Source organism: Sander vitreus, chromosome 2 (assembly GCF_031162955.1).
Source record: "Sander vitreus isolate 19-12246 chromosome 2, sanVit1, whole genome shotgun sequence".
In the NCBI taxonomy this organism is placed as follows: Eukaryota; Metazoa; Chordata; class Actinopteri; order Perciformes; family Percidae; genus Sander; species Sander vitreus.
In genome coordinates this window covers 15,269,207-15,285,631 of record NC_135856.1, presented here as the reverse complement: position 1 = coordinate 15,285,631, position 16,425 = coordinate 15,269,207, and the positions used below count along the sequence as shown (strand labels likewise).

General features: G+C 38.6%; 1 protein-coding gene across 1 annotated transcript; it reads left to right on the top strand.

Annotated features, from left to right (window-relative positions):
* The first annotated feature begins 289 nt into the window (after positions 1-289).
* Positions 290-14,606, top strand: cygb2 (cytoglobin 2). Its single transcript, XM_078279741.1, has 3 exons — positions 290-875; positions 11,227-11,458; positions 14,207-14,606. Exons 1-3 carry the CDS (start codon positions 685-687, stop codon positions 14,369-14,371), a joined length of 588 nt encoding a protein of 195 aa, XP_078135867.1. The 5' UTR covers positions 290-684; the 3' UTR covers positions 14,372-14,606.
* Positions 14,607-16,425: the final 1,819 nt, after the last annotated feature.

Genomic DNA, 16,425 nt, shown 5'->3' with positions numbered 1-16,425 from the left:
GAGACAATGTAGTTGTGTGCGTTGGGGAGGTGTTGTCAGAGACCCTTGATGCTCTCTCTCTCTGTCTCCCCCTCTTTATCTCTCGATTTCTCCACGCCTCTCTCTCTCTCTCTCTCTCTCTGTTTTCCTCCCCACTCTGCTCTCATTCCATCAGGTCCTCACAACACACACACCACACTCCGAACACCTCATCTCCTCCACCAGAGCGAGAGGATCAGAGAGAGGGAGAGTAGTGACGGGAGAACAGCAGCATCACTGACAAGCATCTCCCTCACTGTGGGAGAGAGGGAGAAAGAGAGAGAGAGAGAGGTGGGGAGAGGAGAAGTGGAAAAAGTGAGGAGAAAAGAAAAGGGGAGAGAGCAAACCAGTGAGAGAAATAAGTTTTCAGTTGGAAGGAGGACAAGCGAGGGAGAGTTTGGAGTGTGAGAGCTTGGTGGGTGGCAGTGGGGGGATTGGGAGATCTATTTTCCCTTTTCTTTTTTTGGTTGTGAGCGCCACTTGCCACCTCTTCTCCTTCTCCCCCTCCCCCCCTTCCCCCCCTCCCATTCCTCCTCTTCTCATCCCGACTCTCTTCTCCCAGCTCCCGCCGTGGGGTCTCAGCTCTCCATCTCCCTCCCCCCCTCCCTTGCTCCCTACCTCCCCCGGGTGCTGCTGGGAGCCTCCGGGCTGCTGCGCCGCAGGAGGATGTCTCGTAGGGAGTCTCCGCCGCCGCCCTCCCCACCTCTAGCTCCGCAGCTGCTGGGAGTGCAGAGAGGAGAGGAGGATCGTCCGGAGCGTGCCGAGCCGCTGTCCGACACCGAGAGGGAGATCATCCAGGACACGTGGGGGCACGTCTACAAGAACTGCGAGGACGTGGGGGTGTCTGTGCTCATAAGGTGAGTTTCGCCAAGAAGTGAAAGCCGAGGATTTTATTCAGTCACTGTGAAAAACTCCAAGATTTGTCTCAATAATGTGTGTAAACTACTACAGTTTAAGATGCTTAAGTTTAAGGCTGTGTGCTTGAGCGTTCTATGTTTCTCTGTTTGGATTCATTCTCACAGTGAATCCTGAAACCTTCTATTAATTCTCTGTGATCAATTAACCATCATTTCACACTTAATAATAAGTAGTTGGGAAGTAAAGTAATGGGCTCTCTCTCTCTTAATTTGTCTTCTGTCCTTGGCGTTCTGTTTGTATTTACATCAAACACTTAAAGGACACATAAAGGCAAAGGAAGAGACACACCAGATTCTCCTGAAATGTCATGTCAAAAAAGATTACTTTAGAAAATAAAACACATCTTTACAATTTCAAAGTCATTTCTTATTGTATGATGAGAAACATTTCCGGAGCTTTTTGCTTTACAAAACATTTACAACATTAAAGGCTCATGATTGGTTATGAAAAGTGCTAGACATCACTGCTGATGTAAATGAGAATGACCTTGCATAAGGTAGTCTGACTCAACAGATGTAAGTACATTGCTGGGATACAGCCTGACATCCGAACGAGTCTCTCGAAAGCCGGATGTTCCTCCTCTCTTGCTATCTCTGCTATCTGGGCTTAGCGCCGCCCAGGAAGGCTGTTAATTAGTTTAAAGAAATACGAACAAGTAAGAGCGTTTTTTTCTCCTATCCCCGAATAGATAGGCGATGTAGCCAGACCATACTCATTCGCTGACACAGCGCTTTCGAGGTAGGTCTGTCAATGTGAGACTATGTATGAGGTATTTCTCGAAAGCCTCCCTTTTTTATTGTTGCTGGTGAGTAGGCCTATCCAAGAAATACAGAGGGCACAAATGTGGTGAAAAGTGACCAGTAGCAAACAAATGGTTTGAAAAACAAAATAGGCACATCTGAATAGTGCCTCAAACGTATATTAGCGATAATAGTAGGAACGTGTAGGATCATATCAAAATTCAAATTGAATTGAATTTTTGTCCCAGTTTTCTTTAATCTTTTTGTAGAGGTTGTAACAGGTGACATTGTGTTGCACAATTATATTTATTATAATTATATTATTATTATTTTTTTTTGTGTAAAGGGAAACTGCTGAACTCTGACGTGAAATCCGCAGTGCACAGTATACTAAAGGTTACTGTGCTGGTGTTTTGGTGGGTGTTGGTTTGCTGAGTTTCTTAATTATTTGGTACAGTAGCTTCTCAATGCATGTACAATTAGGGCAAACGCTGGGCAAACGCCTGTGTGCAACAGACTTTAAAACAAAGAGGGCAGTGAAACACAGATTTTCAGCCTGAACTTTACACCATGTGTTGACGTTGACATGTATTGACACACACACATACACACACACACACACACACACACACACACACACACACACACACACACACACACACACACACACACACACACACACACACACACACCATGCACTTATTCTCTCAACCTCTCACCAATAACCAAGCTGTGAAAAGTGTTGCTGAAGAAATACTCCATAGTCCACTTCTCAGTATCACAAGACACCCTATGTCTTCGAAAATGTATGAGATGTTGAATTTATGCTCCGTTCATTTACATTTATCTCAAATTCATGCATAGAAGATAGTTTATGCCTCATACATTTTTATCTTTGGATATACTGTAAGCTTGTAACCTTGTTCTCATATTACTCACAGCTCTTGCTAAATCAGCGCTACTGTCTTCTTAAGTTGTCAAAACATATCCATAAATATAAAATCAAAAATTTTCTTTCCAAGTGCCTAACCTTCAACAGGCAGTAATTCTCTGTGAAGCTTCACTGTAGAGTGTTGAAGACCAACTCGATGTAACACGGCTTGACTGTGTTTTTCCTGCTTCTTTTCATGTCTTTTTTTTATATATCAAAGAAGAAAGACCTGATTCGTTTGAATGTCCCTAGCTAAACTGTGTCAGTGTTACACTAAGAAAGCCCTGAAGGGCTTGTTAGAATGGACAGCGAGTCGTAGCCAAGGAGACTGATGTGAGTGAGACAAACTGATTTACGGTTTGGGGTGACGAGAATCCCTGAGGGAGAGAGTGAAAAGGGGCAGAGAGCATCTTTTCTTTATATGTGTGTGTGTGTGTGTGTGTGTGTGTGTGTGTGTGTTGTGCTCTTATCTGTGGATGACAGCAACAAGCTTTGGCACTTAAATGTCTTCCTCCATGCCACACTATTTGTCTTCTCTTCTGTCACTCCTTTTACATTTCTTAAATACTTTTCTTTCCCTAATTTGCAATATTTTCTCCTCCCTTTATGAAGAGATGGCTTTCTTCCTACTGTCAAATCTCAGTTGGTGGTGATGACCAACAAATTCAATTATGTCAAAGCTACCAAACACATTACATACCAGAAATGTGTTTTGCTGACTCTGGTATAGATACATGTTGACAACTTTTAGAACTTCTTGTAGTCAAAGAGCAACACAACACACAATAAGTTGACAGTGTGCAAGACAGAAAGTGAGAGAATATGCAACTAGAGCTGCAACAAACGATTATTTTCATTATGGATTGAATCAAACTTAGCATCATTTACAAATACCAGGCATCAGCTTTGGCCTGCATTTTCAAGAATTTATTAATAATCACCAGATATTTAAAAAAAAGAAGAGTAAGACGACAAGATTGATACCACTCTCAGACATGAGAGTGGTATCAATCTTCTCATCAAGCTCTCGACAAGAAGGCATTAAAAGTAAGTGTCAATATTCCTTTAAGAAATTCCTCATTGCCAACTGTTTGTATGTTGGTATTTTGAATATACATCCAAATAATCAAACAAAGAATCAACGTCAAAGTCCAAGGTAACGCCTTTGGATTGCTTTTGTCTGACCAGCAGTCCAAAACCCAAATGTATTCAGTTATAACACACGACAGAAAAGCTGTAATCTTATTGCTTCAAGTATTAGTGAGTGTTTGGCATAACTCTCTGTTTATCTACTAATCGAGTCAACTAATTGTTTCAGCACTTTATATTTTCATTATTTTATCTCTGTGATGCATAAGCAGTGTGATTATCAACAGTTGGCTGGCGGTTCGTCAGCTACCTAACATAACCTGAGGCTGACTCTCGGTCAAAGTCTTGAACCATGGAGCTCTTCTTTTTGAGATCAGTACACAATGTCCCACATGTGATCACAGATTTGCATTTTCATGTCAATCCATGTGCCTGGATGCATCAAGGGAATAGACAGTGACAATAGCCTCAGTTGATCTCACCAATGCGTACAAATGCAATTGCACCAAAGAGTGAGAGCACCCCAGGCGTCAGCAGAACAGTGCATATGGCATCTTTGTGAATACAATCAAACCCTGCATACTTATACTTACATACTGCATACTTTGACTTAAATAGTACTGTTGTACTGACAGTACTGATGGTAGGATTCAAGCATATTTTCACCAAGCAGAAGATAATTGTCACAGTGAAACAGAGTTTTGAGACAATCTCACTTAAATAATTTGAAGTATTTAATACTGTATTTATAACAGATCATTGGCGCAAGACACACAAATAGGATTGGTGTACTCGGCTCAGCTCGCTTGGAATCCCAAAACGAGGTGGTAGCAAAAAAAGTACCAAGGTACTATCGACAATTTGTCAATGGAAAACCAAAATAGAGCAAGTCGAGATGAGTTGAGCAATGCAATTGAAATGCGGCATTATAGGGCTTTCACACATAAGTACGTGGAAGACCATTATTTCCAATAGAGAGAGCAGCTGCACGTACCAAAGTGATGGGCACACTGCTCTGGTTTCAGAGTTCAACCAAATTAAATGTGCTGCAAAAGTGATGATGCACATTTCAATGAGGAAAAAAAATGGAGATGAAATAAATTGTGTGTTTCTGAATTCCCTACTTTGTGATGTTACCAGGACTTTAAAAAATCTCAAGCACGAATGGAAATATCTGAGTCGATGGAGATACCAGGTTAGAAAATCAATATTGTAATTGTTAACATATTCCACATTAATTCCAATGTAGCATCATAGTTAGCTGCTATCATATCAAGTAGTTTATTTAGACTTTAGATTTAAAATGGACAATGAAAGGCCCACTTCTTCTGGCTTCCCTCTTCATGATGTAATTTTTTTCTTCTTTTTTTTAAGATTCTTTTTTTGGGCATTTTTTAAAAAAAACACACAAACAAACGGCCAACTTTGCGCAAACAATGTGCTTTGTATGAAAGCCCTGTTAAGCAGGAAGCTTCTTTTTTTAATGTAAGAAAGCACAACCTATCGATATAACAAATCGAGAAAGGAAGAAAACAAGAATAAAAGTCTACAGGCATGCTGTCAGGCTGTACACACTTTGAGCTAAATGCTAACAATGTTACTTGTGAGCATGCTAAGATTAGCTAATTAGCACTACAATTACAGTTGAGGCTGATGGAAATGGCATTAATTTGCAGGTATTTGAAAAAATTGAAATTGTAACCTGTTGGTGCTATAGTCTGAGTTATTATTACAGGTCAGATCATCCTCTGGGGATCCTAAATGTCTATACCACATTTAGGGGAATCAAGTAGCTCCACAAGATGTGTCACTCAAAACCAAAACATGTCAACCTGCTGGTGGCGCTGGAGGAAAAGTAAGGGGATCACCAAAGTCATTAGGATTTATTGTCTGGGGAACAAGAATGTCTGTACAATCTATCCAACAGTTGTTGAGACATTTCAGGTCTACTAAAATCAGGAATATATAGGTTGTTTTTATTTTCGTCAATAATTAAGCCGGCAGTATGGAGTCATGGAGTTTGCCTTGTGAAAAAGACGTCCTTGACTAGCTCAAGGTGGTTCATGGTACAAAGAAGTAGAAAAACTCTTCCACTGTAATCAAAATGTGATTAACAAGCCCCACTAATGGTGCTGCGTTGGCTTTGATGACTTCATTTAAATGCAGAGACAGGTGCAAGAATGTTCAGAGCTCTCCAAAGTACTAAACACCAGCACTCCTCTCACACAGGGACAAAATGTCTCCCACCGTGCCTCTAGAGACATGTAGTATTACAGTTACACACACAACATATTAAGGATCAGGTAGTCACTGTTTTCCCCTATATTTTTCCTATTATGTATATGTAAGAAAGTATATTACACACCAAGCAATGAATAGGTGCTTAGCATGTGATTTATCCATATGCTGATGTTTTACCACACATCATCTTAATACTGCATACTAACAGTACATGTGGTGATTAGCATTGTCGATAAAGTAAGAAAATGAAATGAGAACTTGCAACTTGAATTGGTGAATTATGCCTGCCAGGCCCGTATAGGGGTTAAAGGTTAAACACAAACTTAAACAAAAACAATGCATGTACATATAATGACAACTCTCTACACTTAAGTGTAGTAAGCCACATACCTGGAGTTTTTGCAGTGTTATATTTAATGTCAGCAATACAAATTTAGATTTTGGTTTTGGATATTATATAAATGATAATAAATAACGAGATGGCCTCGTATGAAAAATATAGTTTAGTATGGTTAAGGTCTGCTTAGCACTTAAGGTAAAGATTGTGGTTACCATTATTAAAAACTATTGTACCACTTACATTTATACTTATAATTACTATAATTTATAGATTTTTGAGGTCCGTGTTGATGTTTTGGAGTTTAAAAAATCTGATAATTATATATATATATATATATATATAAAATATACAATATTTTGAAATAATACATCAAGGAATCATATGAGAATTGTTTGTGTTATGTTTTTGTTTTTTTAAATGCATATATAAAAATAAACATAACACAAACAATCCTTTTTATTACAAAAATCTACTTTTCTGTGCTCTATGGTGGACAAACTGTAATAGTGAAATTGTTTCAAAATTAGCTTAAACCTAGTTTGGCATTAATTTTTTTTACTGAAATTTGTCACTTATAGTCACTTGTATATGTCACTTACAGGCTGACATATACACAGATACAGATGTAACTGTAATAAGCTAATATCGAACTAGCTAATATTATTCTATCTTTAAGTAAATTGATCTACATTGGAAGATGGTGTTTAGGTCTCTGGTCTCCTGCATGAAACTCTGATGTTCTACACACCCATCCATAACTCCATCACTCCAACCTCCACGCTCTCATGTTCTGCCTCGCTACATAAAGGGTACAATACTTACCGTGTTGGCACTGAATAGTGGCACTGGACGTAAATCACTATGTACACAATCTTCCAGGAACCAAACCCCAAATAAGTCAGTGCAATCCTTTGTATTGGGTTCTTTTAAGAGAACATACTTTCTAGAATATTGGTAAACTTTTCAAATCTTAAATTCTGAGGGTAATGGGATCCACTTTAAAAAATGATAGGGACTTTTAGATGCTGAAACACCAGATCAGAAAAAGGTTTCCTGTGCCTGTTGCATATATTATTTGAATGTACTGTACTGTAAAACCATGCCTTAGCTACAAGGGATTAAACAGTTATCATTCCAAAATAAGAAGACAGGCACAGAAAAAATAACTCTTTTTTTCTTCAAAGAAAACATCAGAGCAGCACTGTTTTCTTAAAGTGCTGCAGTTAACTTTGTCTGAGCATAACAAGAGCTACTAGACAGTATGTATTATTCCTGTCACCAAGGAAAAGAGTGTGTGTATATCGTGACAGCTGGTAGAGCCAAGCTAGCAGTGCTACAGGCATTCCAAGCCTTTGTAGGTCTAGCATGACATAGGATCTGTGGGATGTAGTGTAGCAGGGCTGCCGAGGGACAATCTCCAACTGGGAAGTAACTGTACAAGCAATTATAGTCAGCTGGAGCACTGACAAGATTTAAAGTGGGTCAGAGAGCAGAAGTGTGTGTGTGTGTGTGTGTGTGTGTGTGTGTGTGTGTGTGTGTGTGTGTGTGTGTGTGTGTGCGCCTGCGTGCATGCGTGCGTGCTTGCGTGCATACATGCTTAATGCTTAATTATTGTGTCATTAAACAAAAAAATCTATAAACATGGTAACATAAAAGAATTATTGCCTCAACACATGGTGTAAAGCTCAGGCTGAAAATCAGTTTTTTTTACTTTAAATGTCTGTAAAAATTGACAGTATCTGCCAAATTTCTCACATACACCTTTAGCTAAGCTTGTGGAAACTTATTGCTTTGGCATACTTTCTTTCCTCCCTCTTACTGAGCTGCTGTGACCACACAGTCGGCTGTGATGAAAACTGTCAAACCCCTGAATCAAAACAAATCTTTGTAACAAGAATCCCAGCAGACAATTTACATGTTCTGTGTTTATCTCTCCTCTTACATCTACTAGGGTGGTTTAAGAATGGAATTTACTACATCTACTACACCTTAAAAAAACTCTCGTTGTGCTTACTGGGCAGACCTCAAACGCAATCCAGACACATCAGAGATTAGTGTCATTTTCTCTCACATCACAAGTTTTTAATGAATTTTGAAAAGCTCTGAGGTGAAGCAACAGCTGAAACTGTTTCCCAGGTTTGTGAGAGGATGTTAGGATAGGTTAGCTTTACCACTTTTTCATAACCAAACTATTGTAGCGTTCACTTTCAGCCACAGTAGCGTGGCTCTATATGGCAATGTCAGTCTGTTGTTTGGTTAGTTCACCACTTTTGTCCCGACAATTGAATGAATGAATCCTAATGACTTTGATGATCCTCTGACTTTTCATCTAGCACCATCATCAGTTCTAAATTTCACTTTGTCCAATACTTTGGTGGTTTATGACCTGCAAAAACTAATGGCATTCCCATCAGCCTCAGCTGTACTATGTGTTTTGTTTATTAGCTAATTAGCAAATTAGCATGCTAACACGCTTAACTAAAACAGTGATATGGTCAACATTATTTTATTATATCTGTGTCACGTGGGTTTTGCCAATGCCTCACCTCTTTAGGAGACTAGCGGCAGGTCCTGAGTGTATTGATTCTTACGGGAAAATGAACGTGAAAACAGAATATGGCCGATTATATCGTCCCATTGTCACCAAAGTAAATATTGGACTCATTTTTCACAAGCCACATATCTCCCGAACATTCTGACACTAGAATGGCAATTTCCAGACGGACAAATCAGGAAAAAGCTTACTTTGTATGAGACCTGTTTCTGTCCCAGTAACAAACTCTCGCAAGATCTGGCAACACGGATAGGCTAAAGTCAACATTCGCAAAAAAATTTTTTATCTGCTTAATACTATGCCTTCAGTCGGTGTCTTTCAGGTTAATCCACTGGCATAAACAGCACCAGACATGCTCGAAAATTAAAATTAAACACCGCTCCTCAGCACACCTGCATCCAATTACACTCAATCTTAACTATCAGGGCCTCATCAGCTACACAGCACTGTAAAATATTCTGCAAGGCACTACTGTCACACTGATGGTGCAGAGGTGGATTGCACACTTACAGACATGATAAATTGTGTGTGTCTGTGTGTGTGTGTCTGTGTGTGTCTGTGTGTGTGTGTGTGTGTAAATCACGTTTTAGTCAAAAACCTACTTAATAATGAAGGAACTCACAAGAGATTGATTAGAAGTTATGGTATCTGTGCAATTTAAAGGCCTTGGGATATTGTCTGCAGACTGAGGGTCATGTTTTGATAATGAGTGTTATAAAACTGGAAAGAGAGTGACATCACAGCCTCAGGCCATTCGTTTCTTGGGTAAATTCTTATTTTTCAAGCATGAGTCCCCACTTTGGTCAAATCTTGCGATGCATGCATGGTTCTTGTAATTATATATTTCCACTGGCTTTATTATGGGATTCTGTTAGGATTTGTCACAGTTAAGCTGAATAGATGTCATGTTGAGTTTATTTCCAGTACCAATTCAAGAATTAATAGTAACAACAATGTTAAGTGAATATGTCTTTCTAGCTTGTGTAATGTGCTTGGGGTCTTTATGCTTCACTCCCTCTCCAATCTGTATTCAGGATTGTAGAAATGGTCTTTCTTGTTAGATTCTGTGTAAAATTCCTTCAAAACTACAATGCAGAACCAGAAAATTATACACAGCAGGAGCACTCATTTCTAATTCCTCCTCTCATTTTCCTCAGCCTTTCTTTATGACAAATCAGAGAAGAAAAAAAGCAAACAAAACAATAAAGAAAATAAGAAACCTTAACCATAATTTGAATTATGGTAGATTTGTGGCATGATGGCATCATTAGAAGGAGGAGTGTTTTGTTTGGTGGCCTTAGTTCAGGTATCAGCATCCAACTGTCACTAACATATACTGTAGCTACAGTTCACATTCCTTGCTCAATCAACCAGACCCTTTGAGAAACACAACAAGAATAAGAGTCTACAGCCATGCTCGCAGCTATGTGAGACTAAACATAGGCACAGCATGCTTTGGAGCAAAATGCTAATACAGTTTAGTGTGTTATTATGCTAACATTTGTAAATTAGCATTGATGAACACAGACATAAGTACACAGCTGAGGCTAATGGGAATTGCATATGTTTTGCAGGTATTGGGTCATTAACTAAGTACAGGACAAATACAGTTTTGACCATATGGTGGCACTAGATTTAAATTGTTAAAAAAAAAGTATGTTTTTTCTTTTTACCTGTCATTTTCGGGAGTATCACACAATATATACAGCCACTGGTGAAGAGATGGCTGTGTCTTTGCATCATTATGTACCATCATCACAGGCCCTCTTTTAACACTGACTGTTGGTCCAATTGATTCACACCTTGAATTTGTTGTTATTTGTGAATTGCAACTATATGAGTCCATGAGAGCGATACTTTTAAATCCCAACTTTAATTTAAAAGTAAAGTATGTATATGTATAATGCTGCCATACTGGGTTTTATCCAAAAAAACATTGACCGGCTTTCCTCACTTCTGTTGTTACTGGCTGTTCAGTCTCTTCTCCTCCTACGTCACTGGTGGCAAGGAAGTGACAAATGACAAGTCTTGCTATTCATTTTATAACAAATGCCTGGCAGAGTTATAACATGGTGTGGCACTGTTCAAGTATAGCAGACTGGAAGGTGACTGACACAAACTGGATGCTAACATGCATTTCTTGTACAGCACCTCCATCACCTTGATTTTAGAGCAAGCAAAGTGAGGAATATTTGTTGGTTCCACGCTGTCACTTGTGTTGCTTTTAACATGGCGGGTTTAGCATGATGGAGATGGGGTAATTGTTGGTTATTAACATGAGGAATTTCAATGGCCATCTGTTTCTACAACATCTACACATTTTCAGTAAAGAGCACAAGATTTTTACATGAGGTTTGGATATAAAAAGTGATCTGAAATGTATTCGCCTCCTTAGGTTCTTTGTCAACTTCCCATCAGCCAAACAGTACTTCAGCCAGTTCCAAGACATGGAGGATCCAGAGGAGATGGAGCGAAGCAGCCAACTTCGGCACCATGCCCGTAGGGTCATGAATGCCATCAATACTGTGGTGGAGAACCTCCATGACCCAGAGAAGGTGTCGTCAGTGCTGGCCCTGGTGGGAAAGGCCCATGCTATTAAACACAAGGTGGAACCCATGTACTTCAAGGTAACTTTAAGCAGTGATCCACTGTTACCAGACGTGTTGCTCTCTAGTTTTCACCACTTGATGGGTGTGTCCATCAAACAAATTTCGCGATTCGAATCAATATCGATTTTTAGGCTCACGATTCGATTGAAAAACGATTCTCGATTAAAAAAAACGATTCACAATATTTAAATGTAGTTACTTTTGCCATGTATATATATATATATATATATATATATATATATATATATATATATACATCCCTTAGTACATTCATGTGGATTTTTTATTTAGTTTATTGCATGTTGTGTGTATGTTGTGTGTGTTGTCTGTAAGCTACTGGGACCTTGAATTTCCCCTTGGGGATCAATAAAGTATCTATCTATCTATCATGTGATTGCAGTAGACATACAATTAAAAAAATAAAAATAAATAAAAAATAAAAATATATATATATATATATATATGAATCGATTTTTGAAATTCTATGAATCGATTTTGAATCGGTAGAGCTTGAATCGCGATTTTGAATGTGAAATCGATTTTTTTGCACACCCCTACAAAATAGACTGTGTCATGAAAGATAATTGTCAGGTGCTCTATGGTTAAGAAGTATTTTCTTGCTTCAGCAGCCCCTTGAAATATCAAAGCATCCAACTAGCACCCTAGAGAAATGTTCTCATTACCAATCTAATACCACAGTGGATTATTTTGCCTATTTAAATGTAATCACCTATTTAAAATCATATTCCTTTAATAAGTTTCATAAAAATCCATTGTTTAATTTAGACCATATGGTTGGTTGCATACTTTTCAATGTGAAACTATGATTTTTAAATATGATTCCCTCTTCATCTGAAGAGGGGAAGCATATGCTTTCTCTCTTTAAGTCTTTTGAATGTCGTCTGCAGTTGGTTCATACATGCAGCTGTGAAGAGGACATATTACCACCATTTAAACATTCGTCCACTGGCTTCCGATGCATTTTAAAATGGTATTGATCACTTTGTGAATAAATCATTAAATCAATTAGTCCCACTGTGTATTCCCTGTACCCTTAACCTCATTTGTACAAGGGTGAACCTCTTAGGTCATTATGTAATATTTTTGTGGTGATCATGATGGTGGTGAACGTGTTGGGTGAAACAACACATCATTATTATCAAGAATTTTTTTTCTTTCTGATAAATTAATCATTTCAAGTGGTTTATCACACAAAATACCAAACATTTTTGCTGGTTGAAGCTCCTCAAATGTGAGGATTGAATATATTTTGGGGTGTTATAGACTGAATAATAAATAAAAAATAATCAACTGGTTAATAAATAACCAGAGAAAATGAATATAGCTCATGAATAGGTCACAGTTAGTCATCATATGACATCTATAAAGACTGTACCATCTTCTGAACATGTAATTTATTGAGCTTTAAGATTCATTTCTTGGAAATAGTACATACAAGGTCAACAATACAAGGTCCAACTTAAAGGCACCATCATTTCGATAGCTTTTAATCACATCCCATGGGCTTAGTGCATGGAGTTGCTCAGTGGAGATGGTTTAATTTGTTGGAATTTTGGTAACATGATAACAAGTGATCGAATAGGAGGACGTTACGATCCCCACCTCTTGTCACATGACAGAAATTCCATATTTAGGTCACATGATGACTAAGTCGGGTGTCCACCCAAAGTTCCCAGGGATTTTAGTCCCGGGAACTACTATTCAAGGAATTGAAAGGTTCCTTCAGCCCATTCCTTTCACCCACCCCTTTTACTTTTACTCCACTACATTTCCTAAATAAAATGTATATGTTTACTCATTACTGCAAAATAAAATCTGAAGAAATTTGTTACACTGGAAAAAAGCAGGTTTCGCAAATCATTGCTCCTAAATTGCCATGATAATGCACGCTCCATTCCAATTGGTGACCTAATGCCTGTTTGTTGCCAAGCGGCAAAAAAACCCAACCATAGGCCAAAACTAAAGAAGAAGAGGAAGCATAATGATTGATAGTGTCATGGAAGCACCTGGTGCAGGCTCTGCTGCCATGGTAACAGACGATGACTCCCCCGACGACAGTGGTGATGAAGATAACATTACACACCTTTGGCCATAAAGTTCATAATTAAAAAGTTTTTTTTACTTTTACTTTTACTTCTAATACTAAAGTACATTTAATATCAGAACATTACTTTTGATACTTAAGTACAGTAAACATCAGGTACTTTAAGACTTTTACTCAAGTAATATTCTAAAAGGAGACTTTAACTTCTACCAAAGTCATTTTCTGGTAAGATACTTGTACTTTTACTCAAGTATTGCTTTCAAGTACTTTATACAAGACTGGCTTAAAAAGTCCCCGGAACTTAATTTAAACCCTAATCCCTACGGTCGAAACATGATGACTTTCTAAAAAGGTTCGTAGTTCCTGGGGAAAGTTCCTGCAGTTAAAAATTTACCATCTCTCCACTTTACTCCATTTCACTTCCTACCTGGGTTGTCCTTTCTCTCTACTTTGTCATTTTCATTCCCTTTATATTGCCTGTCCACCCACTGCTTTCATGCTTTACTGTTATCATTTTCAATTCTCACCTACCTTGCCCACTTTTCTGTAAGAGCAAATAGGATTCTTTATTTCCACCGCTCTGCTCTCACTTTACATTACTCTCTCTTCCTTCCACCTGCCATTATGATATTCACACTCTTTAAATCTTTCTTTTTCTCCCCATGTTCATCAAGTTTCTTTTTCACCCTTCTTCCTCCCAGATTCTGAGCAGCGTGATGCTGGAGGTGTTGGCTGAAGATTTCCCAGAATTCTTCACAGCAGAGGTGCAGATGGTGTGGACCAAACTGATGGGGGCGGTGTACTGGCATGTGACAGGGGCCTACACAGAGGTGGGTTGGCTCCAGGTCTCCAGCTCAGCAGTGTGAAGAATTTGGAAGAAGAGGTGGTAAAAGAGTTTCAATTGCAAAAGTTCTGTGAGGGTGGTTTCACAGACATGGATAAGATTAATGTGGTAATCCGTGCACCTTTATTTTTGTGACATTTTGGGTGCTAAGCCTTCATTGCTGTAGTGTTTCTACATGGCACTTCCCAGAGATCACTTTTGCACCAACAATGTAGCCAGACCACTGTTTTTTTTTTCTAATAAAGTTTTAGCCAGTGGTACTCTGGTCTGTGTTTTTTAGCCACGGAAGCTATCATTGCTCACTATACAGTTCTTCTATGGTTTATTCCAAACTACTGTTGCTGCCAAAAGCATACAACACATCATTGATTGACAATTTACCCTTTGCTAAGCACTGCCCCCCTTGGTTACTGTTGCTAGGCCTGTCAAGCTTTCCAATGCAGTGTACGATGATAATGAAGTCAGATTTACCGCTCAAAATTCTCGATAATTTTTTAAGCAGTGGTTCCTTGGTTTCAGACAGAGGTAGGCTTCTCATTTTCATCTGAACACTGTCAATCTGGCCACCAGTAATAACAACTGTAGCTAGCAGATTAGATCAACTATCACTAGCTAGCTAATTAATGTTAGCTACTGTTAGTAACTCATTTTAACAAAACCCTCTAAAAGGGTTTAAATATGTACTTGAAGGCTTCTTAACAGCTACATCATATTATGCTAAAAGGCTAAAGCTACAGGTCCTACACAGCATCTTCACTTTGAAACATTTAGAACACATGGAAACAAAGAAGTAGTATTGTTTTTGTATTGTGGCATAGCTATATACAGTAGTTCTAGCATTATGGTACATTATGATAAAGAAAGATGTTAAGAAAAATACTGTAATACTGTGTTATAGTACGAAGTTTTAGCTGGAAGCTAGGCATGCTAACATTTGCAGCGTAGGTTAGAGCAGACAAACACTATTTATATACTGCACTCTTGAATACCATATGTTGCTCTCAATACAGCTTCATGCACATTGCTTTAACATGTGAAAAAATCCAAAGCTCGACAGGCCTGCTGTGTGTAGTTACAGATAAGCTAACGTTATGTTGGGCAGTGGCTGTTCAGGATAGGGTGTTTTAGTGAACGGTCAGCTGGGAATGGCAGAAACAGACGTTTATTTAGGCTATACGAAAATGTTGCGGATTATTACTTTACAGAGTTCATTTCTGTGTAAACCTGCAGTGAAAGAAGCATCTTCCGCCTAAGCCGCACATATGAATAGGCCTAGACCTTATGATATTTGAAAAAGAGATTAAGAAATGTCTAGACAAGAAGTGATATTTAAGCTCTAAGAGGGGGGCAGTTAGTATTTGAAGCCCCGGCTATTGGACCATGGAGCTGCTGACTGTTAATAGATTATCTTTGTGTCCTACTAAAGTATATATCCTCGTGTTTAGGGGACCTGTGCCCCTTTCTCTCTCTATTGATTCATTGCGTGCTCTTAATGTCTTGTTTAACTTTACCGAGGTGTTGTTTGTATAAGTGTACAGTGGGCAAGTGTGCATACTCTTCTGCCTTTGTTTACAACTCATTGACACGTTGGTCTGTTGACGTGTTAAAGAGGGCTGTTTTTTCTTTGCTAAAAGTCTTGGACTAGCAACAGTGCTTTCATTTTTTTCACTTTCATTACACACAAACATTGTGAAAGTGAGATGGAAAATATCAGCAGGTGGACACAATCAGCAACCAGACATGTACACACTCACACACAGGCATGCTAATATTTACAGGACTGTCAGTTAGTTTACCTCTTCATCAGAGAGACATGAGGCATTAAAGGCTCCATTAAGGGCTTTAGAAAATCACTCTGGATATCTATGGAAAACATGTCAGCTTTAGAAGCGCCACTCTTAGATCTCTGATCCATCTAACACAAGAAATTGTATCCACAGGCATCCAAATACATGAAATGCATCATGTGAATTGTACTGCTTTTGCTATAACACAATGGATGCTTTCTATATATTTGACCAGGGGAATGGTGGAAGCCTCACAGTTTCTCTCTAAACTCATATACAGACATATTCA